This window comes from Macrobrachium nipponense, chromosome 16 (genome assembly GCF_015104395.2).
Source record: "Macrobrachium nipponense isolate FS-2020 chromosome 16, ASM1510439v2, whole genome shotgun sequence".
Lineage (NCBI taxonomy): Eukaryota > Metazoa > Arthropoda > Malacostraca > Decapoda > Palaemonidae > Macrobrachium > Macrobrachium nipponense.
Window position 1 is genome coordinate 77,145,813 of NC_087209.1, and position 25,831 is coordinate 77,171,643.

The 25,831-nt window shown below is 38.5% G+C and overlaps 1 protein-coding gene across 4 annotated transcripts in view; it reads right to left on the minus strand.

Annotated features, from left to right (window-relative positions):
• LOC135195836 (arylsulfatase L-like) overlaps positions 1 to 25,831 on the minus strand; it is a 50,808-nt gene that overhangs the window by 7,861 nt on the left and 17,116 nt on the right. For all 4 annotated transcript variants that reach the window (XM_064222350.1, XM_064222347.1, XM_064222348.1 and 1 more), the window contains exons 5-7: positions 14,538 to 14,701; positions 7,913 to 8,083; positions 552 to 784 (exon numbers count right to left, since the gene is read on the minus strand). In XM_064222350.1, the coding sequence (XP_064078420.1) occupies positions 552 to 784; positions 7,913 to 8,083; positions 14,538 to 14,701 (568 nt within the window). The remainder of the gene's footprint in view (positions 1 to 551; positions 785 to 7,912; positions 8,084 to 14,537; positions 14,702 to 25,831) is intronic.

Sequence of the window (25,831 nt, forward strand, 5' to 3'; positions counted from 1 at the left end):
ACGAAATTAGAAAATGATTTCCAGAATTTGGGTCAGGAAATCAAGAAACTACTGCTATATAAGCAGGGAAAATTATCTCATAAAATAAGCTAGGTTAACGTCACCTACAGTAATGAGAGAAGTGGTATCACTCGTCTAAATGAAATGCACATAATAAATTCGCGTATTCATCAGTGTAATAAGTTAGACCTAGTTATTTCATGCGGTAAGATAAATTCATTCTTAGAGCTAAATTAGTTACCGAGATTGTCTACATTAAGAAAGTAATCACCGACGTTCAAGCAAATCCTGAAGACATCACAATAGTTTACTCTAATGTTAGAGTTTCAATAGTCAGTAAATATTTAACTTAAATTCCTAAAATTTGTAGGAATAACTTTTCTTTTAGTTGCATTAGATGATATTATTCTCATTAGCGTACATATATTAAACCGTTATTTCTACATTAATTAAGCAGGTAAAGAATGGTATTAGTAAAATGTATTTTTAATTCGGGTACTGTAGTAACTATACAATGTATGCATTAATCACACAAATTATAAAAACCGTACCTCCCGTGTCGACTTTTGCCAGCCATGGACGGATGAGTAAACATGGGTGTGTGAACATGTCCGAACGAGTGGTAGAGGAAGAAGGGGCCATCGTCATGTGCATGATCAGCAATAAACTTCAGTGAAAAACTCACTAGATTTTGCGTGAGACCGTCAAGTTGAATTGGTTGTTCTATTACCTGGTCGCCATACATAAGAATTCCATTCATGAATTGATCCATCCATGGTGATACCTGCAGATTTTATTATCACTATGGATAATGGTACATAGCTGGAATCTGTGTTATATTCCCTGATTTCGGGTATGTAGGACATAGCCCAGTGTAGGATGTATGTCCAGACTGGCTTGCCTGACAGTATTGACAACATTATGATTTTCACCTTCGTTTCCGTTAATGGAAGTCGATGGTCAATCATTCCTTTGCCACCTCTCTTATGCTCACTGTACAGGGAACCATTGTTGATCAGTCAGTTGGTCAGTCTCTCTTTTACACACACACACACACACACACAAACGTGCACTCGGTTACCTACATATCCCGAAATGAAACAAAGTTAAATTTAACATAATGATAACAATGTTAAAAGAAAATTAGAGAACAAATGACATCCAAATAAGTACATAAACAAAACAATTCCTTGCTCCATTGGACTGTGCTTTTGAAGCAATTGGAAAGGACCGTCATCCTCAATATGAAAAGGCGGGACTAACTGAGTGTCAGAATTTATAGCATGAGTCATCATTTCCCAATTAGATAATATGGTGATGTTTTAGAAGTTTTTGGTTAACTACCTTTTTAAAGATCATTTTGATCCATGTGTTTACTTTGATACTTTTAGGCTAGAATGTTACAAAAACACGGATTTCATGAGAGCTGAGAGCCTTCAGGCTATTTTGAGGAAATCCCCCTGAGCAAACACTCCAAATTTTTAATTAATAAAACTAAAGAAAGTCATGGAAAGATCTATAAGATTTTGATACACTTTACAACTGTTTACAAATCTTTGACAGCTTTAAGCTTATGTATTTTGAGCCCAACGAATGTTAAATAAATATAATTTAAATCTTCACCTCAGAATGATTTTGATGATCTCTTAATTTGGCATCTCTGGATTATAGTAATTTACAAGTTTAAAGAACAAACAGACATAGATACGGTATATTTAAATGTAGCATTATTATCATTATTATGATGGCAAATTTCAAAAGTAATATCAATTTTTCTTATACAAATCTGAAGATCTTTAAATAGAATTTAGCTTTCAGTGCGAGTTGGAGACAGCCATTTAAAATTTCAGCAGGTTGGAGAAACCCTTGCCCACCTGTCGGTCTGCACTCCACCTTTGTTCTTCACATAGGAAAATTTTCCCTTTTTGTGGGAGGAAATCTGGGTGTACTCTGAATCGACTGGTAGGTTTGCCCAACCTGAGAATCTCATCTTCCGACTGATAGGAGCAAAGGGAGACCCAGCACTTGTAGCCTGCTGCATATATGGGATGTTGCAGCTGCTGGATTTCTGACCTTTTAAGCAATGAATTCTATGGCAAACACTTAATCAGGCTCTAAGAACCTTAAAGTAACATGTTGGAGACAATAAAACAATCAAATATGAAATCAATGGATTTGGTTTACTGCCTATCATCCACCCCTCTTGACAAGATAAAAGGGGAACTTGCATTCATTCATGGGAGTAAAAACCGAAAGGACTGGAACTCAGTCATAAAGCTTACTTGCAATTCACATCCATCACGCACAAATGCAGCCTAGCAACCTGACTCTATGTACTATGAGAGGAGAAGGTAAAGGAAAGTAGGGGAAAGTCACTCAAAGAACTTTCTCTTGTTATATGCACTACGAGAGGAGAAGGAAAGAGAAAGTAGGGGAAAGTCACTCAAAGAACTCTCTCTTGTTTACTAAATACCTTACAAGAGGTGCTACCTGTCCTAAAAGGGAGAACCCATGGGAAACATGTCCAAGGGTGTGTGGGTAAAATCCTGCAGGTAAAAGGAGGCAAAGGTGGTCTGACACGACCACTGCCTGTGACGGAGCGATGACCTTGACCTAATGAACTCTCTCCTGGATTGCGCACACTCACTCCTCGCTGGACAAGTCATATTGTCTCACTGAGCCAGAAAGAGTGTTCTTGAACTCCTCTTTCTTGGCCTGCCATTACTAACAAAGAGGAATCAACACTTGGCCCAAGATACTGAATTCTCTTTAGGTAGTACTGCAATACGACTAATGTTATACAGTAGTATCTCATCTGGATCACTACTGGCAAAGTCCTCTATGGAGGGGATTGAAAAGGGCTCGCACCTGATGTCGGGAACTAGTGGGTTCAGAGTCTTTGTTATGAAATCCAGAATAATTTAAAGCTAAACAGATCCCAATCCTACGAGTGACTAACATCATAGAGTGAGATTCCTATCTGACAACCCTCATAAGGGATCGTGCAGGCCTGATTTCCTTAAGAGCAAGGAGACTTCCCATAAGGAGAGATCTTTTAGTCTCAAGACTTGGCCAAAGGCATATCTATAACCATTAATGGCTGAGACAGAGAGAAGTTTCTTACAACAAAAGTAGACAAAAAAGTTTACTACTTTCTTATGAGTTTCTCTGACTTGAGAGATGTCCCATTTATGACATCAGCCACAGATATCAGCCCATTTCCACAGGTGGACAGCTGTAGATATCCAGACTCTCCTTCACAGTCCCGTAAGAAAACTCTCAACTGAAGGAGATGCTGGACAGTCTCGAGATGTGTGGTGCCAGTGACTCTCTGGCCTGGTGATATCACAATATGTGGACCTGGCACAATCTTAGTAATCTCTTTTGGGATCTCAGATAAAAGAGCATGTGACCAGTTTTGAGCCACCTAAGCATCGAGGTTGTCCAATGCTTGCTGAAATTCATCATCCACTGCTGTTCATGGGTCAGAAATAATACTGCAAAAGATCAAGAGCTTCCTGTTGTGCCAAGTGGCAAACAGGTCTCTCCTATGGGTCCACCAAACCTCAAAAAACTTCTCCACCACACAGGTGTGTAGTGATCACTCCATCCCTATTACCTGTCTCTTGCAGCTGAGGTTGTTTGCCTGTACATACCAAGACCCCAGAAACCTAACCCCTTTGCCTATTGATGTATGTTACCACCATGATGTTTTTCAGCAATACCCGTGTCCCATCACTCTTATCTTGAGTAAAGGGCTAGAAAACCAGTCTTCATTTCAAAGACGTTGGCACAAATGTGCCATTCATTCTGGTGCCATATGCCTGATACCATCAATGTATCCAGGTGTGTGTCCCACCCCTCATTGAAAGCATCCACAAATAGAAGCATCTCGAGAGGGGGTGGGGGGGTGGAAGTGGTGGGAGGAGGAGTGGCCTGAGAAGCGCTTTCATTGTGAGGCTTCTGTTGTCCAGCCACTAGACTAACTCTTCCCTTCCCGTCTCTGAGATAGAAACTGGAAGAAAATGAGGTTCTCTCATCGGAGACCAGAAGTCCTTCAGTCTCCACTACAGAGAGTGAAGGTGAACCCGCCCATGAGGGACCAGCTTCTCCAAGGATGACAGGTATCTAGAACAACCTGCCACTGCCAAATGGGTTGTTCCTCATAAGACCTCCTTGAATTTGCTGATGAGAGATTACAAAGGAAACTCTCTTGCTGCTGCTGCTGTGTCTGTCAGCATGCCCAGGTACTTTTCCCTCTAATTGGGAGTGAGATCCAACAAAACTCCTGAAGACAGCCCCTGTCTTGTAGTAACTGCAGCAATGAGCTTGCCAGGATTAGCCAGTTGTTGAGATACCTCAAAAGATGTATCATGTGCAAATGTGCCCCAGCTGACACAGTGTACAGTACACTCATCTGAACACTTGGGGGTTAGTCGAAAGCCCAAAACAAAGTGCCCTTAATTGATAGGCCTCCCCTTTGAGGGTAAAGCAAAGATACTTCCGAGAAGACTGATGGGTGGGTATTTAAAAATACACATCTTTGCAGTCAACCAAAAGCATGAAGTCACCCTCTGTAATGGAGTGATCGCCACTCTGTATCACTGCCATGTTTCCAGTGGCTCAACAGGCAGTCCCATCTATCAGCAGTTGGTAGGGAGGACAGCTGCCCATAGTATCCTCTTCCCTTCTAAGAACAGATGTGAGGCTGAAAAAAAATGGAGTGCTCTCTCCCACAGGGATCAAAGAAGCCTGGGATCCTATATAGGAAATATACAAGCCTGGGACTTCCTCTGACCTGAAGATAAGGGACCAGATGACCCTGAAGGCTTGGTTGCAGTACCTCTCAGAGGCTGGGGGGTCATTCAGGATACTGCTGGGAATGAACCCCCTCCACTACGGCATCTACCTTGTTCCGAGGGAAGAGAGGGGTAGACCCCAGAACCAGTCCACTTATAAATGCCAATACCGACACTGCCAATGTACCCTGAGGGTTGTGATAACACTTCATCCTGCTTCTTCACAACTAAATTGGCACACAGGTCTGCTGTCTGGAGGGCTAGGTGGGTAATTGCCCTATTTCCAGACAGTAGTCATCTCTTGAAGGAAGCATCTTCCTCAGACCTACAATACTCCATAGAGGATGCAATTTTGCCTCAATGAAAGACCAGAAGTTCAACCAGCAAACAACTTGGAGCACTGATATGGCAGGTCATTCCAAAGCTTTCACCTCCCTTGCTGGAGGGGGACTCCCTATTTACAGAGATGGTCCAATAAAAGCCGGGAGACAAATAAATCAGAGCTGAGGTATCTGCAGTGTCAGTATGACACCATCCGTAGGTACACGGTATTTCCTCTGATGAGCCAGGGGATGATTAGGTAACTTACTATGCCAGCTGGATCTAAGCAAATTTTCTTGCTCAGAAACCAGAAAAAATCACCTGATCCAAGACCCTGTTAGTAAGTTGGGGCCATGACAAGCCAATCAGGGCCCTGGTTCTCTCTGAGAACTAAAATGCTTCTTGATGGTTGAAAAGATTTCTGTGGATGAGCCCATGGTACCTTCCTCAAGGTCATTTTCCTCACAGATGAGCCTAATGATGACCTGGGATGCCACTGCACCTCAAGGGTGTCTGGGTTCGTGGGTAAAAGACACCTGGGTCCCTCTAGGCGAGGAATGCAATGGGGGACTTCCTCTTGCTAAGTCTTGGTGATGGGATTGCTTGGCACATGTCACTATCCAGGGACCCAGTGAGCTGTTCTCATGGAAGAACATGAGGGGTGTGGATGGAAGAATTGGCACCTGCATGCTCAATTTCACATATTCTCACTGGAACTTGCTGGTAGGGTGCAACACACTGGAGGTATGCCTTGGTTCTAGGGAACCCTGGGTAGTAGTTGCATAAGTGTATGTAGCAACGAGTGCAGCAGTGCGCTCAGCACCAATAGCATGAGCCTGTCAGTCTTCTCCACAGAAAAAAGATTGACTGCTGGAGCCTTCTGAGACTTCCTGCAGGGAGAGCCAGATGTAGCTCCCATCCTCCTCCACCACTTGGGAGCTTTGGAAAAAGAAGGTGAGGAGGCAAAAGAACCAGACGATGGTGACAGATAATGATGACAACTTCTTCCTATGCTTCTTCGATTTCTTCTTGCCCGGTCAAAGCTGAGATCTTAAGGAGAAGAAGTGCCCCCATGGAGGAAGAAGACAACTCTGGACACACTATGTTGGGTGCATGCAGGGTTACAGTATACTTGGGGGCAGTCAGAGAGTCAGTAAAAACTGTGATTATCAAAGTAGTAACAGTTACAATAGTAGTCACTGGGATCATCCTCCCAGAGGAGGGATAGCCAAGCAAGGCTGAGATACTTTGCTCCCCCAAGAGACCCAAAATAGGCCAAAATGTCAGGCTAGTTGGAAGTCCTTTCTTTCAACCCTCAGAACGAAAGGAGGCTCAAGAGGTATGCCAGGACTGGTTCTTCCATGGTGGCTTTCTAGTGGGAGTTAGTGAGCGGGAAATAACCTGCTAAGGGCTAGCAACAACAGGTGGAATCTTGGAAGGAGGAGGAAAAGTATAGAAAATCTACTTAGGTGGCCCCTGTTGTGTTTTACCCTCCAGTGACACTAGAGGGACTTCTATCTCTTCTTCCTCAGCATAAACTTCACCCATCGTTCAGATGGTCACTCACAACAGTCTGTGTAAGGTTTTATCTTTGTTCTACGTGTTTCCTGTAGGAACCTGCTACATGGGTTGTCCTTACCAGGACAATGCCTCCTAACAACAGGCTTCTTAGGTTTAGAGGAAAAAGGCACATAAGTCATGGGTCTGGTTCCTTTTCAACAGTACAAGAGAAACCATGCAAAGAAAAAAAATACTCAGCAAAACAGCAAGCTATTGCCAGCAAAATCGGCAAAAGGTAGTCAGAGTCAGGAATGACATTTGCAGGTAAGGCGGCCGGAAGCAAAGTGGATTGCAGATCCACAGGTGGGCGGAGCCTCCCCCCACATGTTGACAGTTAACTACCTTGTTAATAGTTTAAACGGCCGTTTCCAGATTGCGCTCAAAACTGCATCCTATGTAGAGAACGAAGGGTTGTATTTGTTTAGAAACAAAGAGATCATTTGTTAAGGAAACGACCACAGAGAAGAAAATGCATCTATGGAAAGGAAGGACACGAAGATATGAAACTGAGAATACTTAGATAGGAAAGAAGAAAAACCTGTAAAAAGAGAATTATAGCGGTAGATTAGAGACAAAATATGAAATCAAAACAAAACAATAAACATAGGTAAATACAAACCAACATGGTAACAGGAAAAAAAATACGAAATATTCTCGGATCAATAAATTCAGATATAACATTTCTTGTTACATTAAATTCCTTGATTTACTTACTGGTTAATTAATAAAAATTTGGCGATGCCAAGATTTAGGTTAATGACACCGGAAATATTAAAGAAAAAAATTAAGAGATCAGTCATGGACGCGAGACTGCAGAACTAGCAGAATGAACAATAGTTTGTTTGAAAATGTATACGAAGGATTCTATTACCGATAATGTAAATAGCAAAGTAGAATCAAAACCTCACGAAATCAAGAACATTCAGAGGGAGAGACATACTGCATCTCGTTTATTATGGAGAATAATTCTGACGAGAGAGGCATTACTTCGAGAACTCTTTAGATACAATTGGTGGAATATTTCTTTATATGTCGACAAGCACGGAATTTTATCGGAAGTAGGTCGAAATAGTCCTTACATTTTTGCCGTTCCTTTACTTGAGTAAAAGAAGAGGATATCATTGAAAAGTATCATATTTGGAGGTGTAGGACTTACGATCAATTAAGGTAGAATTGATTACTCGTAGTTTTGATGTCACTCACACATAAAATGAATTCGCTGGTTGCCTTACCTTCCACCATTTCTGTGTATGGAACTGAAAGTGGGTGCCAACGAACCAAGAGATAAGGAAAAGGATACTCGAGCAGATTCCGAAGAATAGGATTGTCATCCAGTGAAATTCCATCTTCCGTGCGACGCAGAATAAAGTCAGCACACTTATCAACCATGATCCTACAAGAGCCTGAAATAGTTAAAAGAAACCTTTAAAAGGATTATTGCTGTGGTTTGGACTATATAGCTGACAATTTTAAGGCCTTTTCCTGCAAGCAGTGTTTATGTGACTTTATTTAAAAAGAAAGGCTTTAGACCTGTGATGTATTCAAGAGACTAGAAGAAAAAAAAACCATAGCACAACTCTTCACGATTGAAATATACTTGTCTGTATTCAATCGTGTTCAAGTGTGCTATGATGTTTTTTTTCTTTTCAGTTTAGAAATTTTGCATGGTTGTGGATAAATGTACCCGTTGTTTGTTAATCCATTTAAAACATTAATAAAAATCCTTTAAAGTAAAATTGCGTAGTTTTGCTTTTCTTCTTTAATTGACGGTTGATCTCCGTTTTTATCATGTAATCTTTTGAAAACATCACACGACTAAAGCCTATTCATTATATATATATATCTATATATATATATATATATATATATATATATATATATATATGATATGATATATATATATATATAAAATAATCATCAGCATCATCATCATCAGCCGATGCTAGTCCACTGCAGAACAAAGACCTCAGAACATGGCCTTCCACCCCCATCTGATTATGGTGTTTCTATGCCAGTCTATACCAGCAAATTTATCCAGCTCGTCAATCCATCGACTTCTTCCTTCCCCTGCTTCGTTTGTAGTCTCCAGGGACCTATTATGTTATTCTTTTTGTCTATCTATTATCTGACCTACGTCCATTTCTTTTTCTTACTTGTTGTTAAAGTATCCTCTAATTTAGTTTGCTCTCGTATCCATGTTACTCTTTTTCTCTCTGTTAGTGTTATTCCCTTCATTATTCTTGCCATAGCTCTTGGAGTTGTAACTAGCTTATGTTCTAAGACTTTAGTAAGGCTCCAAGTTTCTGATGCATAAGTTGATATGTGGTTGTGTGTGTTTCTGAAACTTGAGCAATTGTCCTGTGAACGTTTATTAATATAATGTATGAATGACATTGTAATTTGGTCCGCATTGTGTATTGGGGCTCCTTACGAATAGTTATATTTTCAGAATGAAAATTTGTACAATTCTGGCCATATGTACCCGTTGCCTTTTCATCCATTTAAGACCGTCATTAACGTTATTTAAAATAAATAAAATCACGCAGTTTTTTACTTCCTTTCTTTTCAATTGACTTCCTTTAATTCAAAGTCATAGCAGAATACTATAATAACCCCTGTTTTAAAGTAATATGCTGCCTTTGTTTTCGAGACACTTGACTGTTTGAACGAGAAAAACTGATCCTTATTGACAATCCCCAAATCCTTTCACTAGCCAAAGGGTGTTGAGTTGATTTTCTCCCAGGGAAAACGAAATGAGAATTTCTTTTCCATGTCACATTGAAACACTCGTCTGAGTGACATAGTATTCCGCTGTTGTAAAGCATTGCTGAGATCTAGATTAAGGCTCCGTGCTTTATAGCTTTATATGAGATTAGGGTGCAGAATCACGTAGTCTTGCGTCGCGTTCATAAGAACAATAGTGTCCCTGAATGACCTGTTGAATTGTCCCATTGTGTAGTTTTCCATGAACCAAACTGCACGTAAGCCTTTATTTTTTTATTTATTTATTTATTTTTCATTTATGTTGCTATGTGAAAGCAGGTTTATTAAGTTGCTAGAGCAGCGTATGAAAAGAAGAGTTATTCTTAAATAAATATCGACGTGTTGCCAAAGAAATCACACTGTCGTCATATTATGGCTGATGTCAACTTCTGCGGTAACTGTGCTGATATTTTTGTGTCAATCGTGCCTGTGCATTTTTATGTATTTGCCCAGAGTAAAGATTATGCCGACTGCACATGATCGGAGTGAGACCTGGAGTCCATTTCTGTGATGTTGCCGTTATTTGTCACTCTATTTGACTCGGTTTTCGAATCCTTTCCTCTTCCAAGATTAGTGTTAAAGTTGATGCATGTATTGTTGCTACCAAAGTCTTTAAGAGAAGACTTTATTGCGTCAATGTAGTGTCGTCGTAGGTTATTGCCCCATATCAAGTGTATACATTCTTTAGCTTCTTCGTTGTTATTCTATTTGATTTTGTGTGTTTATTCAGCCGCTCAACAGTAGATAGCATGGCGTTTACCAGTCTCTCTATCATTGAATCTGCTGTGATCATTTTAGATATGCTGGCTCAATTATATCTTTGATCTCGTGACTACTGTGCTTCAAATGGGTTGTTTTGAAAGTTACCTGAATTATTAATTCCATTGATTGCCATTTTTTTCTTTTTATGACATTTTGTGAGATGCTTGTCACATGTGTTGATGAATTTTTAGTTCTTATTTGTGGGTCTTTATTGGTTTTCTTCTCATTTTTTAAAAATTTTAAGTAATTACTGATTTATCTGCGTTAAGTTAGGGATTAATTCATTCTTTGCTTAATTTTTGTCGTGTACTATTTAGTTTGGATTTTTAAAATAAATTCTGTGCTATAATTCAAGTCTTTGATGATCTTGAATTAGTACTGTGAAATTACTGTCTCTGTTCCTAAATCTTAGTTATCAGAATCACCCATTCTCTGATTGATATTGGAAATCTCGAAAAGATGACCAGTGTGATCATTGAAATAACCTGTAGTCTGAGAGACCAGAGATTTAATCTCCTCAGACATCCGAAAAAAAAATTAATTCATAGCAATTATAAAAACAAGGCGTGATCCGTCCTCCAGCTTGCTCGGGCTCGGGCTAAAATCTACTGTCAAATAGAGCATTCTTTCACTAAGGAATATGAAATAAATATGCTACATTTTATTAGATATAATTCTTCTGTACTTTTAACCAGCACAATATTTATTTTTTACTTTTCATTCTAATAAATAAATCATAAATATGCTATCCCAAAATTCTTGTAACTTTTAACTCAACGCGATATACCTTCTTCAGACCTTTTTAGGCTTTCTACCCGGCTTCCCCCTAACCCCCAACAACAACAATAACAAAGTAGATTGTTGGCTTACTCCCCTCGTAAGAGACTAGACATTTACAAAGACATTTAACTGTTCGCAAAAAACTATAGTACGGGATATGTGAAGACCCTTGAAGCTCTCTAGATAGTTGTTAACCAGCGTCGCACAGGTCAGGCGAGTGCAGCCATTAGTATTTAAAACTAAACCCTGATAGTCAAGAGAAGATAGAGATTCTTCTTCCTGTCCACTACTTTCCACCCTCTTCATTAGCATTCCCATCTTGTATACATATAAACTAATAAAAATCTTTTGTATTGCTACTGCACCGTTCTTGTCCCAATACAAGTATATAAAGAGAATTAGATGGCCAGCAGAGACTTCTGCATATCTGTTTTTAATTCAGTCTCTTCGCCATTACAGGAACACAATTCCCACAGAGATAATGGGAATTGTGTTCCTGAAACGGTGGTGGAGGAAAAAGTTTTTGACTACATATGCTGAGCTTTGTATTGGCCATCTTAATGTTAATAAAGATTTGACTTTTTGGAAGCAACAATGCCATTCATTACATCTATGTATAATTGTATATATGTATGAACACACACACACACACACACACACATATATATATATATATATATATATATATATATATATATATATATATATATATATGAATAACTTGATCACAAAGTATATAAAACGTGATGCTATGTATAAATAAAAGTTTTTTGCTACGAAGGAAAAAATGAAAAAGCGCGATAGCCGAGTACTCGGCTATCGCGCTTCTTCATTTTTTCCTTCGTGGCAAAAAACCTTTATATATCATATATATATATATATATATATATATATATATATATATATATCTATAATATATATATATACATATATATATATATATATATATATATATATATATATGTATACATATGTATATATCTGCATCTATAAAATATATAGTATATATCCATGTATAACTCATTAAACCGTGTTACTTTCACGTTGGAAATAAATTACACCTAAAAGAATTATATATGGCAAAGTGTTTATTGGATTAGTATTTCAAAATATTAAAGCGAAACGGCTAACATTTATGACAAACTACCATATATATATATATATATATATAATATATATATATATATAGATATATATATATATATATGTATATATATATATTTATGAATAACTTGATCACGAAGTATATAAAACGTGATGCTATGTATAAATAAAGGTTTTTTGCCACGAAGGAAAAAATGAAAAAGCGAGTCGCTTTTTCCTTTTTTTCTTCGTGGCAAAAAACTTTATTTATATATATATATATATATATATATATTATGATATATATATATATATATATATATATATATATATATATATATATATATATTAGGTAATATATATATAATATAATATATATATATAAAGTAAATATATAGTATTATATATAATAATTACAATTATATAATATATATATATATATATAGATGAATAATTATCACATCGAACCGTGATCCATTTATATATCAATTCAAGCTACAAATGTCCTTTAATATTCTAAATTCACTTTACCTCCCAAATGATATATTTTCATATATGTACCGAAGGGGAATTTTTTTAATTGATAATAATTTGTCGTCCCATGGGATCGAACCACCGTCCAAGTGGGACGGGGACGAAATCAGGACGGTCAGTGACGCTATCCAATCAGCCAACAGAGACGCTATAAGTTCATATCGATTCTGACCTTACAAGTCACCCATGGGGGGACGAAATTATTATCAATTAAAAAATTCCCCTTCGGTACATATATGAAAAATATATCATTTGGGAGGTAAACGTGAATTTAGATATTAAAGGACATTTGTAGCTTGAATGATATATATATATATATGGTTGCTTAAAAAATCACAGTTGATGCACTAGACTTTATTATATAAGCGAATACCACAGGCAAATGATAGGCAGAAAGTCAGTACCAAGCACTTTCGCCCATATTCAGGTATTGACGGGACAAAAATGAAATACAGTTTGATAGAAGGTTATAAGGTCAAGAAAAAGATCAAGAATACCAGATGGTTAATTGTCAAAAGGCTGAAAATCAAAGAGATAATCTAGGATAATCCGGGATCACGCGGCGGTCACATGTATGAAACTGAATATATTAAAATTGTTGCTTATATTAATTATGAAAGTATCGATTTAACCAAACCAAGACTTAAATCTAAAATTCTAGGAATTTCTAAAAACCTTCCATCATACATTATACATTATCAGATTACCATATGATATGATGAAAATCTTTTTTAGAAATTCCTGGAATATTGAAGTCTTTCGACATAACTGTTGTTTTCAGTAATATTTATGTTAAGAATTTAGTAATAAAAAAGTCTCCTAAAGATATTTCTGGCTGCATATATGAAATTCCTGGTAAAAAGTATAATAAAATTTATTACGGACGAACTGGAAAGACTTTCACAACGAATCAAACAAAACCAATATTCTGTGAGAATTGGCCAAATATCGAAGGCATTATTCGTACACATTTAGATTTAGATCATCCTGTTAACTGGAGTCAGGCAAGATCCTTAATGCCGTGTAGCGACACAGTTAACAGGAACATCTTTGAATCTTGTTTCATCAGGTTAAATCATGTGAGTGCTCTAAATTTAACTCTTGGTTTGTTAAAACTCGATGCCTTCATAATTAAAAAAACTTGTAGATAAATATAAGCTTTGTATGAGTAAGCTTCAGCATCTCTTATGGTTACATCTACGGTTTTAGTTTGTGACCACTTGATCTCAGATTATCCTGGATCATCTCTTTGATTTAGACTTTATTTGTCAATTAATCATCTGGTATTCATGATCTTTTTGTTATCCTTGTGACTTTCTTTTCAACTGTATTCCATTTGTGCGCCGCCAATGTTTGAATAAAGGAGAAAGCACTTGGTACTGACTTTCTGGCTATCATTTACCTGTGGTATTCTCTTATATTATATATATATATATATATATATATATATATATATATATATATATATATATATATGTATAGTATATATATATATATATATATATATATATATAAAGGTTTTTTGCCACGAAGGAAAAAATGAAAAAGCGAGATAGCCAAGTACTTTCGGTCCTGTTCGGGGTCCGAACAGGACCGAAAGTACTTGGCTATCTCGCTTTTTATTTTTTCCTTCGTGGCAAAAAACCTTTATATATACACAGCATCACGTTTTATATACTTCGTGATCAGATCAAGTTATTCATATATATATATATATTATATACATATATATATATATATATATATATATATATATATATACATATATATCATATATATATATATATATATATATATATATATATATATATATATATATATATATAGAGCATACATACAATAGGTACATGCGCACAAGCACTTTACTTTTTCTCACACGATTCTTTTCCTCTTGGAGGAGTGGCTCTAGTAAGTTAGCCTTCGCGTTCAAGGTACCTGATGAAGAGGCTGATTGAAGTCTATTATCCAAAATGGGTGGTTCCCTCTGAATTCCGCCATCAGTGAGGCGGGCATTCCATAAAAATGTTGGAAGCCATGCTTCTTAGGCCCATCGCATTCACGGCCTAACAACCCGCAATTCATACCAAGGTGCCATTTACCTGAAAGCAACAAAATTTAAGTTGATTTTGTGCTTCTCTTTATATGAGAAATGAATTAGAATTTTGTTAATGTGTGAGTGGTCCCATTTTAGAATGAAATCTTGTATTTCAATCTGGTGTAAAACTTTGTATAAATCAGCGTATATCAGTTATAATGATAGAAACTGCAATAGCACGGGATCCAGGCATTGTACAACCTACACATAATGACAAATTTTAAAAGTAATTTCTATTTCTCATAGGTATGTAAACCATAGCCCTCCATTTATGGAGTCCTTCTACAAATACATTGAAAGCTGTGTACTAACTGAGAAAACAATAGAATAATGCAGGTAGACCTAGAGCATGATGGTCTCCTCTCCCCAACCCACTTTCATTATTGTTGCTTCCGACCCATCTGAGTGTATATTACCTCCTCAGAAAGCAGTATGAAGCAGGTGGAAGAGATGGATTTCGTCCTATATGAAAAACCACAGTTTTTATACCTAGCAAAATACAAACACTAGTAAAATACAAACACTCTGCCTTTCTATATGGAGACTCACCCTTTAGGTGAGATGCAGTATTCACTCCAATGCTACTACTGAGGGTGGAATACCTAATTCAGTCCACTGGGTCTGGATCCTGCAACCCTGACTCCTTACTTTGTTGCCCTCTGAGAGATCAGGAGGCCATGTCCACATCTCTAACATCATTGCCCCATCGCTCCTCCTGTCACTTCTGGTAGTCTCAAGAAATTTTCTTGTAGGGTGTCCCTCTGTGGGTCATAGGACCAATAGGTTTGCTATTGCCTTCTGTTTCCTCCCTTATACTGAGTGGTAGTGCAGTGTCTTTTACTGCCGCTTCCATTACTCTGCTCTAGTTTGTCTTGTACTCTAATCTGCAAATCCAACCTACATTGTTACTTAGCCTGTAAGAAGGATGTGTGAAATATTGGGCAGCCCCTTCCATCACCCTGCTTGCTGAACAACCACCACCAGTCCAAGCACAAACCTATTCGGGACTTGTGGGCAAGGTCTCTAAGGTAGAATGTTGTGAAGATTGTGTAGCTTCTTCAGACTATTACTTTCATTGCTTCCATAGCTTAATGTTTTTTTATGCAAAAAGACCATGGGACCTATGTTGCTGATGTTGTGAGCTTTGACCTTACTTGTGGGAGCTTTGGACCCTTGGGTTGGATTTGTAGACCGTGTTTATCACCTCCCTCATCCAGAAGGAGATGATGTTTTAGAAAGCTCCTTCATATTCTTACCAGTGTTCACAAACAGACATCTACATTTTGGTCTCTGGACTTCCATCCACTTCATGTGCAGTTTGACAGCATGTACTAGGCGCAATGTCACTCTTTCTCTTCTCCATCCACAAAGTCCCAGAGGGAAGAGGCAGAGAATGCTCTTGGATTACATTTCTGGGGCTGATTGGTTCTACGTTTTGGCTATGAACCCCAAGGAAAAACGTGAGTGGTCTCCTCCATTCTGAGTGGGAGGCTTGGTATGACAGGCCATATATCTCACCTATTCTCTTGGCTGATACTTGGGTCTCTGAGAAGAATATTTCATGGATTAGGTGTCTGGCTAATGCTTTCTGAAATGATTCATAAGGGGACCCTTGCTGACCCTCCAGCAACTTTGTCTTATCTCACTCAAATGGTTTCCATACCTTGGTGGGAATGAATGCTCCAAGCTTCTTATCAGCATAAGTATCTGCTGTAACTCCTTGACCTGAGGACTTGGAGAGGGGCCACCCAACTATCCTTAATCGCTGATGTTGACAGGCTCTTCTTCTGTCTCTGGTGGACCATGATGTCTCCTGCTTGCTGAAGCTATGTGTCGAGTGGAGGTTGGTCCCTTTGATGACACCAGCCATAGATAATTGCTCATTTTCTCTGATATAAATTGAGTAGGATTGCCAGAGGGTGATCATCATCTCCTTCACTGTTTTTTTCTACATACACCTCTCCTTCATGGGAGTTGCTGAATAGCTTTTACTCATGAAAGCAGAGTGTATCCTTTATTGGTACCCTTGGACTTGCAGCTGTATGAGGACGGTTGACCATGGTAGTAGTTGCCTAAGAACCTCCACTAGCTATGACAGTATGTCTGTGTACCACTCTCTGTGCATCCACTGTGGAGCTACATGTGTTACTTGAAAACCTAGTGTTGTGAAAACACTTTATCACTCGACAGGGCAGATTGAACAGATGTGAGAATTAGGTGTCCATATTGTCTCATGGTTGCTGGAATGCATCCTGCATTGCTGTCTTTAGACCTTGGGCTGAGAAGCAAAAAATAAGTAGTTTTGTGCTCATCCTTGTGGTAAACACACTGACCATTGGACATCCACCTTATGAACAGTTTTTTTAAGCTTCCTGATGTAGGGACCATTCCAGCCTCACTGTTGGGTCCCACCTACTTAGCTGATGTGCCATAATGATTCTCTTCTTCGGGATATGTCTGGCTTTCAGATCTACATTGACTCCACCCAGTTGTGTATCTGTCTGCCATATGGCACAGGTTAAGAGAGATTGTGCCTCTTGCTTGTTGATGTAAGCCTCTATGTCGGTTAAACCTTTTAGTGTCACCACCTGGTACTCCCTCAGAGTCTGCTTGAAGCTATGAAGGCCAAACACACTGCTGTCATTTTCAACACATTTATGAGTACCTTTTTCAGTTCTTTACCCCATGTCCCTAAAATGATATCTCCATTCAGATATTTGCCCCATTCTTTTGTGGGGTACATCTGAGAGCAGCAGTTGTCCCAGGGGTCTGGCACTTGGGGAGACTCCCTGCCAAGGGTCAATGTCCTCCAACCACCACCGCAGGTCTTCCCTTATTTCTTTGCTGAGAGGCAGTGGCTACCTGATATGTTTCTTTGAGAGTGACTAGTTCGCCTTCCACTACCACTGTAGGAACAGCGAGTGACTCCTCTTCAAGACAAGTTTGTCTGGGGATATTAGGTGGCCTAAAATTACTACCCTTACTGTGCTAGAAGTCTACATAGAATCTACTGGTTGATTTTACCAGATGCATATCTGATAGTAATAGACACAATGCCCTCTCAACTTCTCGAATTCTTCACACTTTAGGATATACTACTAAGCCTATGATCTAAATGAAAGAATATGAAGAAATTCTGATGTCAGTATCATGATTTGAAATCGTATCCAGAGTTTAAGAGCAAGATCACAAGTAGGACTGCATGCCCTTTGAGGAATTCCTGTCTTGGGCCATCTATCCTTGCCAGAGCCAGGCAGTCCTTCACTTTCACCACATCTAGGATCATCCCCAGATACTTGATTTTCTGTTTTGGGGCTAAGTCAGACTATTGCTGATCAGCTATTATTCACAACTCCTGGCAAAGACAGCCACCTTTGTTCATTCTTCAATAACTTTTGCTTCAACAAGGTGGGAATCATTAATCATTCAGATTCCTCCTCTAATTTATCTCCTTGGAGTGGGTCCAGGCTGAGACCAGTCCCAACCCCTCTTTTGAAGGCCTGTGGGGTCATCACTAGACCAAAGCAAAGGGTTCTGAATTAAAAGACTGTCTAAATGGTTTACTAACTGAAGAAACTTCCTCAAATCATGGTGGATGGTATGTGTAGGCAAACATTTTGCAGGGTGACTGAGAAAATGTGATCTCTCACTCTGAGAGAATTAAAACCTGAATGGGGAGTTTCCATTGTGATTGACGCATGCTGGAATTGGACCTTCGGCTGTGAGAGGTCTTTGTGCTGTGGAGAAGTCACTGTCAGAACTGAATATACACCCAGCCCAACCAATATGCAACCATTACTCAGTTTGCGCACCTGTTCCCATTGCACTTCTCGCTCAGGCCAGTTCACGACCACAACAAACAAAGGAAAGCCTTACAAATCGACCAACGAACCACAAAGAAAAGTGCTCACAACGTTCCGCCACCACCACTAACACATTACACCCCTCCCATCACCGTTTTTCTAACTCCCGTCTTCCGTACGTTTTATGACATCATAACAACAACCACCATTGTTTACAATTCTTTAATGTATAATGCCTATACAGTACTTACTTCACTAACCTATTTAATGAAAATAACAAAATAATGATTACCCAAATTCATAAAACTGACTGATAATCAAGAACAGTTCCTTCCAGCCAGTCTCACCCACAAGAGGTAGCAGAGTTCAAAGAGCTCTCCCTGAGTAGGGTTAACTTGGATTGCACACACATTGAACAGGGCAAATGTGCCAATTATGAAAATGATGCAGCTTACCCCTAAGATTCCAAAAGAGAGCTGGGAAGGAATAATGTGAACCATTGATTGGGGCCACTACTTAACTAACAGGTCACACTAACCCAGCTAGTGATATGAATAAGTTACATGCCTCATTAGTGATGAGTATGGGTTGCAAGCCTCATTAGCAATTGTGACTTTGTGAGCGTGGCTCACAGTACACAAGATTCATATGCTAAGCTCTGTAGACCTGCTCTGTCATGAACTTGGGTTGGGCAGTGAGACTGTTTAGTTGTCTTGAGCCTGGCTTAGTAGCAAATGTGGTTCCTTAGAAAGCCTGGCTAGGGCACTGAGTCTGGCTCAGGCAGTGAGCCTGAATAGAGCTCTGCTTGTGCAACTTACACCATTAGCAAATTTTCCACTAACCCTCTCCATGTGACCCTGGGGAGTTTTGAGAATAATTGCCTTATTTGACTGACTGTCCACCACAATTGTCTGACCATGGATAAAGAGAGAGTGCAAAAACAAACATCATTGCCAACAGAAAACTAGATTCATAAACCAAGCACCCAGGAATGAACTAGCAGCATGAAAGGGTTGTGTAACCCTTTTCTGCATGACTAGAGTTGCAGTGCAAAAAGAAGTACTCCCCTCATGTTATGCACAAGTCACGCTCCAAACTCAGAGTCCTGAGCCCAACTTGATTATGTGCCAGGGTCAGGTAGCGAACCTATCTAGAGCCTTACTCAGCTCACATGCGCTTTAGCATATCATGTGCTAACCTCCTCACTGCAGTCCTCAGGAGTTGCAGTGCAAAGAGTTGAGGTGTTTTCTCTCACCATGGCCATCAGACTGTGGAAGGACAAAGAGAACACGAGTAGGTTGTTGCAACTGCTTAAACCAATCTGTGGATTGAGTAAATGGATAGCAAACGAGTTGTATGGATTAGACATCCCCTTCCCTTTGATGGTAGCATAGGGAAAGATAGCAAGGTCAAGTTGTAAGCAGACAGTGAAGCAGATGATGATGGTGAGGGAGAGCACTACCAGCTACCTTACCCTTCCTCTGCTGTCACAATTCTTGTGCTGGCCACAGGATAGCTAGTCATGCCCAGAATCATAGCCTAAGTCACACCCATCAGAGGAAAGGAATACAGGTTATTTCTTCAGGTTACATTTTTCTCTGCAGGGATTTCCAAGTGACTAGGTCTTACAGAACTAAAAGGCAAATGTTATGATAAATAAATTGGAGAGTGACAAGGAAACTTCTATGCCGAATTTCCTCATAAGAAGAAGCTCAGTGACTGGTGGGTTTTGATGCATAACACAGGTAAAAAAAAAGGGGGGGGGGGGAAGTAAAATAAAGTTTCTTCCTCTTAGAAGGTCAAATGGCATTCAGGAAGGGGAAAAGGGCCAAGTGTCTAATGCCTGCTGAGCCTCTAATATTTGCTCTCCCCTCTTCTCATACAGGTTCCTTTGTGGCAACTGATACCCCATATATTCCGAGCACATGGATCTCACGAAATTCATTTACTCTGCAGGAAATGCAAACCAAAAGCTGATACACAGCAATTGGAGACAAACCTATGGAAGATTTGTCATATCCTTTAATGTAGTGACGCTCAGAACTGGCCCCAGTGATAATTCAGAACATACAGCAAGCATGTGTTATAATTATGATATTAAAATTCTCACCAAGGATTATCACAAGGCACTCAAAATTCACTGCTACAGCACTGGATATATCAATCACGCCATGCACTATGCAATGTCACCATGAATTACTCTGTGGGCTGAGGTGGCTCACTGTGTACTCCCTAAAACTGACAAAAATGATGTAGTTTTAAGTAATATATATATATATATATATATATATATATATATATATATATATATATATACATATATATATTATATATATATATATATATATATATATATATATTATCCACTGAAAATATAGGGACTCAACACCACATTCACTTTTGGGATAAAGGGAACACAAATTGACATAACTCTGGACCGAATATTCAGGTCACAGAGTAGCGAATACCTAACAAAATGTTTGTCTTGAGCCACTCTATAGGGCAGTGTGGTTTGATATGCAAATGCATCTATAATGTGGTCAAATGAAATAAAATAAAGTCACAAATATTAGATACTGCTAAAACCTGACATTTTGGCGTATGTGTAGCCACTGTAGCATTGAACTAGGATATTATTCAGCTAGCAACCTACAATATACATCAGACATTCCTTTGCACATTTAACCCACTAATGTTCAATTATTTGCCAAACTAAGGAATATGTGACAAAGGAAAGAAGATCATATTTTAAAAATGCAAGGTAATAGTCAGTAATGTAGCAGTAAAAGTGAACCATTTATATAATCCATTCCATAACATGCAATTTGGATCCATACAAAGTTTAACAGATGTAAAATGAAAGGGTCATGTTGCAACATTGGTCACTCGGTAAACTCGCCAATCTGACATGTCAGGATGAAGAGTAGTGTGAGTATGGATATGTAAATTTCTTCTTCTTCAAGTCATTCAGTTTCAGCACTGAAGCTCAATACTGGGAAAAAGAGTGGGTGGTGACACCTCTTGCTTCTCATAAACAGCAATGCATCAACAATAAATGACTTTAAGAATAACACATTTTTCTCACATTTTGACAAAAACAGTTGGCAGACAACTACATAGGCAACTTCATAAAATAATGTATAAATGTTGAGCACAATAGGAGTCATCAACGTGACGTCATCAACACGTCTTTTCCAAACAGCAACACTTATTTCCAAGCAATGGTTCAGTCATGTGTTGTTTTAGGATGCAACAATAGGTTGGGAAAGGGAAGCCTAGTATCCTGGCATCGTATTCCCAGTGAAAGTGACAAGGAAAGGAGAGATAAGGGTTGGTAGCCATTAACGTCCAGCTTAAGCAAGAATTAAAGAGAATTAAGATTAAATAGAACAGTGGGACAGAGCACTTGGTAACCTTGCCTAAATTACTCAGGAGGCATATGGTAGAGCAATTGCTCTGTAAATGAATAATATTATTACTAAGTTCAAAAGACCCACAGAGTAGACCCACCATATCTACACCACCATTGAAAGTTCTTTGCCAACCATTGCTGAGAGCAACGTTCCAATAATGTTTCCGCGCCACTATCACCCATACGTATCTAATTCGCTCTATCTTTCAATTGGAAGTTGATCTTTTTGAAATAATATAATCTTATGCAAAATATCGATCTTAAAAGCATTTGTGTATAGAAATATTTAGATTTACATATTTTCGTTGACCTCGTTTCGGAAGACTGCTGAAAATGCACGCGATTTCACTACAAAGAAAAGTTAAAACTATTACTCCACCACGTTCCTGTATATTTATTTATTTTAACCCATATACCCATATACCTATATATATATATATATATATATATATATATATATATATATATATATATGATTATAATTCCATGTATTTAGAGTAAAAAATAACGATAGATTTCACAGGAGCAACAGTTGGGATTCACAGAAAATGGATCAATATAATAGACCAATGAATTACAGACCCTTCTACTATTAAGAGTTAAGAGTGCAATGACACAGACATCTTGTCCTCATGTGAAAGTTCTTTGAAACTACTGCATTCTAAATCTTTATGGAAAGCAAAATAATGTTTATTTTTATTTGAATATTACTTGTTGCCATGAAATGTTTTTTTATCTCATGATAAGTGCAAGTTTAACAGACTGAAAAATTTAAAACATAAGTAATTTTGAGAATATTCTGGGATATTAATACGGCACTACACGAGAATACATATACAATGTAATAAGGAAGAAAGAAACCTTACCCTGCCATACATGTACATTGTGCACAAAACACTTGGCTAAGTTAAATTAGGTGGGAGCATCATCTACCATGGTTGCTTTTGCCCACCAGTGTACTGCACATGCGCCAAATATGCTTCATTTGTTTACAAACATAATCTCTCCTATAGGTAAGCATCTGTTTATCAAGCCATTGAATGAACTCACTCTGATCATGAAAGTGAAAGTAAGCCTGCACTATGCATTTGTGTAAATGATTTGAAAAAGGAGCATTATTTATGTTGTTTGCAATTTTTTGCTTGGCTTTAGAATGCTCTATTTTTCAAACAATTCAAATCAATTCAGTTTCTTAATATGTGCCACTCAGGGAAATACTCTGAGGCCTGTCTCGTCATAGCTCTTGTTAAAATGGAGAGTAGCTGACAGCTCCCCGTCTTGCCTCCTACCCAGCCATCTCTACACAGACATCAGCAGAAGGCCAAGAAGTAAGGCTAACCTTGAAAGGCCAGCACCTGCAAGTCACTGTGTTTGCATCATTCACTACAATGGAGCAAAAACCACAGACTTTATCCATTTTGATAACCTTCAAAATCCCTAGGAATGATTCAACATTATCTGTGAGGTCAAGGATAAGCGCCAGTCTTAACCTCCTGGAGCAGCACATCTGTGAGATGTAATTTGTATGCAAATCCCGGATCAGATGAAAAGCATGGTTACCATCGTGAATGCTACTAGAGATTCACAAGTAATTCAGACTATCTAAAACCTGTCAGTACCTTACTGATGGACAAGATATTATTTTAACAGAGCTGCATCTTCTGTGAAGGCTATGAGAAAAAGAAAGTTTTAGTCAAAGAACCGTAGAACAGTGAGAGTCTGTCATACTTTTCCCATGGGGGTTGGGGTACAATCTCTGTTATAGCAGAGCAGAGAGGTGACGAAAAACTCACCCACTAGACATATTCAAGGATACAATCTATGCACTTTTGAGGCATGATACCATAAATATTGCTGTATGAAATACCATGACAGATCAACATGGCAGCGTACTGATGAGGAAGCTAAACAAGAGGCAAAAGAATGCAAAAAAGTGTATGAATTTTTTTTTCAAAGGTATGTGAAGTTAACGAACGGAAAATAGTCATTAGTAAAAAAATAATGAAAATTACTGATCTTAGAGACCTGTACATAAAACACTTATCAAAGACACCTTTTGCAAATCTTAACTACAAAACAGAAACATTAAAAATGAGGTTGGAAAAACATGAAATATATTCAGAAAAACTGAGTATTGTTCCCCTTGATGGAAAGGGTGGTAAGTGGCAATCTTCCTTGATGTTAAGCAATAACCATGACCTTTCTACTGCTGGTGAAAAATATCTATTCATTGCATAGGCCTGGCTCAAATCAAATTGATGATGTAGCCCATCAAATACTCCTGATAATCAAAGATGCCTTTTGAAAGCCAGTGACATGTCATGGCCACTGGCTACTGCATATCTATAAGCAACGGAAAATCCAGTATTTGATACTTTTCAGAAGTTCCTCTGGGTTTTGATTAGTGGTAATGACTCACTTCCAGCATCAGAGAAGACAGGAAAGCTGCCGTGCAGCAGTCAAAGAAGAAATGAAATTGCCAAATGATATTTTAGTCTGCATTGCTCTGTGTCACTTCTTCTGCAGCTCGACGCAATACACTCATGAACAAACTTGTGCATGCTGAAAATGGTTCTTTTCTCTTGAACTAAGAATTGCCCTTAGTACTGCACTGGAAGAGGCCCCCCAGCCTTCTTATTCCAAAGATTGTACATAACCCTGATGGTGATTCACTTTGACAACTTTGACCAGTACGCCAGTGTTCTATCAGGAAGTGAGTCAATGCATATATGTTATTGTATCATGAATAAGAATGTCCAGCATGATCAGGTTGTCTCAGATCCGTATATTCCACTCCCTTTATAAGAAGTCCCTGGTTGTAAATGTTTTTTTTTATACAGACCTGCTAATAAGGGAAGTTTGATTGATGTCTGTGACCTATCAAAAGAATTCACTCCCAACTATTGTGCTGCCCTGCTTGGCCTACATGCCTACATTAGAAGTGACATGACCATCTCCTCCAAAGGCAAAGTAAAGCCACTGTAGATACTTCAGAAAAAAACCTCGGTATCAAGAAGTATGCAAATGCCTTGGGGAGTCCAGGGAGATTACTGATGACCTCTTCCTCGTTCTTGAGGAATTCACATGTGTAATATACAGTGGAATACAAAGACAGAAGAATATGACCACCCTAAGATACAAAATGCTTGTTTCAAAATGTGGGGACCCAAGAAATTCGTTTGACACTAAGAAAAATATTGATCTTTTTGTACTTCCTCCACCAAGAGTTTGCCTTCAGAACATATCAGGAGAGTTAGTTATCAAGTCAGAACATGGAAGAGAGCACACTCTCTAAAGCCAGCAATCCCCCATCCAACTAGGGATCAGGGTTGGATGATGACAAATGGATGCCAGGAACCCCAGCAATTTTCGGGAACACCATTATCCTCAAGTTTGACTGACATACTCGAGAAGGTCATAGATGAGGAGGGTGATGTGTCAGAAGATAGCAAAAGTGTCAATGATTTTGGCAGTGACAGTGACCACAGCGACAGTGACACTGAGTAAAATCTTGGATGAAAATGTGCACACTGGTTGACCATTGGTATTTTGTACAACAACTGGTAGTATATGAAAGAGGGTGCCTATGTCGTCGCTTTTCATTTCGGTGTACAGTATTGTCTTTCCTATACTTTAGAATGATATAAATTTGGTGTCCTTCCCAGTACGGTACAAGGTATTTCACCTTTGTAGGGATGTAATTTGCATATTATGAAATGAATCATATAAATGGTTGTTAAGAATAGAATAATAAAGCATCAACTTCATGGTTAAAGCATCAACTTTATGGCAGTTGTTGTTTTGTTGTGGCATGTTTCTTACATTAATCTAAAATGTTACCACTACAGAACTGACCATTTTCCTGTGTTTTATAAACATGGCCTTTTTGCATTTGTTACCAAGTCCTTAGTTTCGTAAA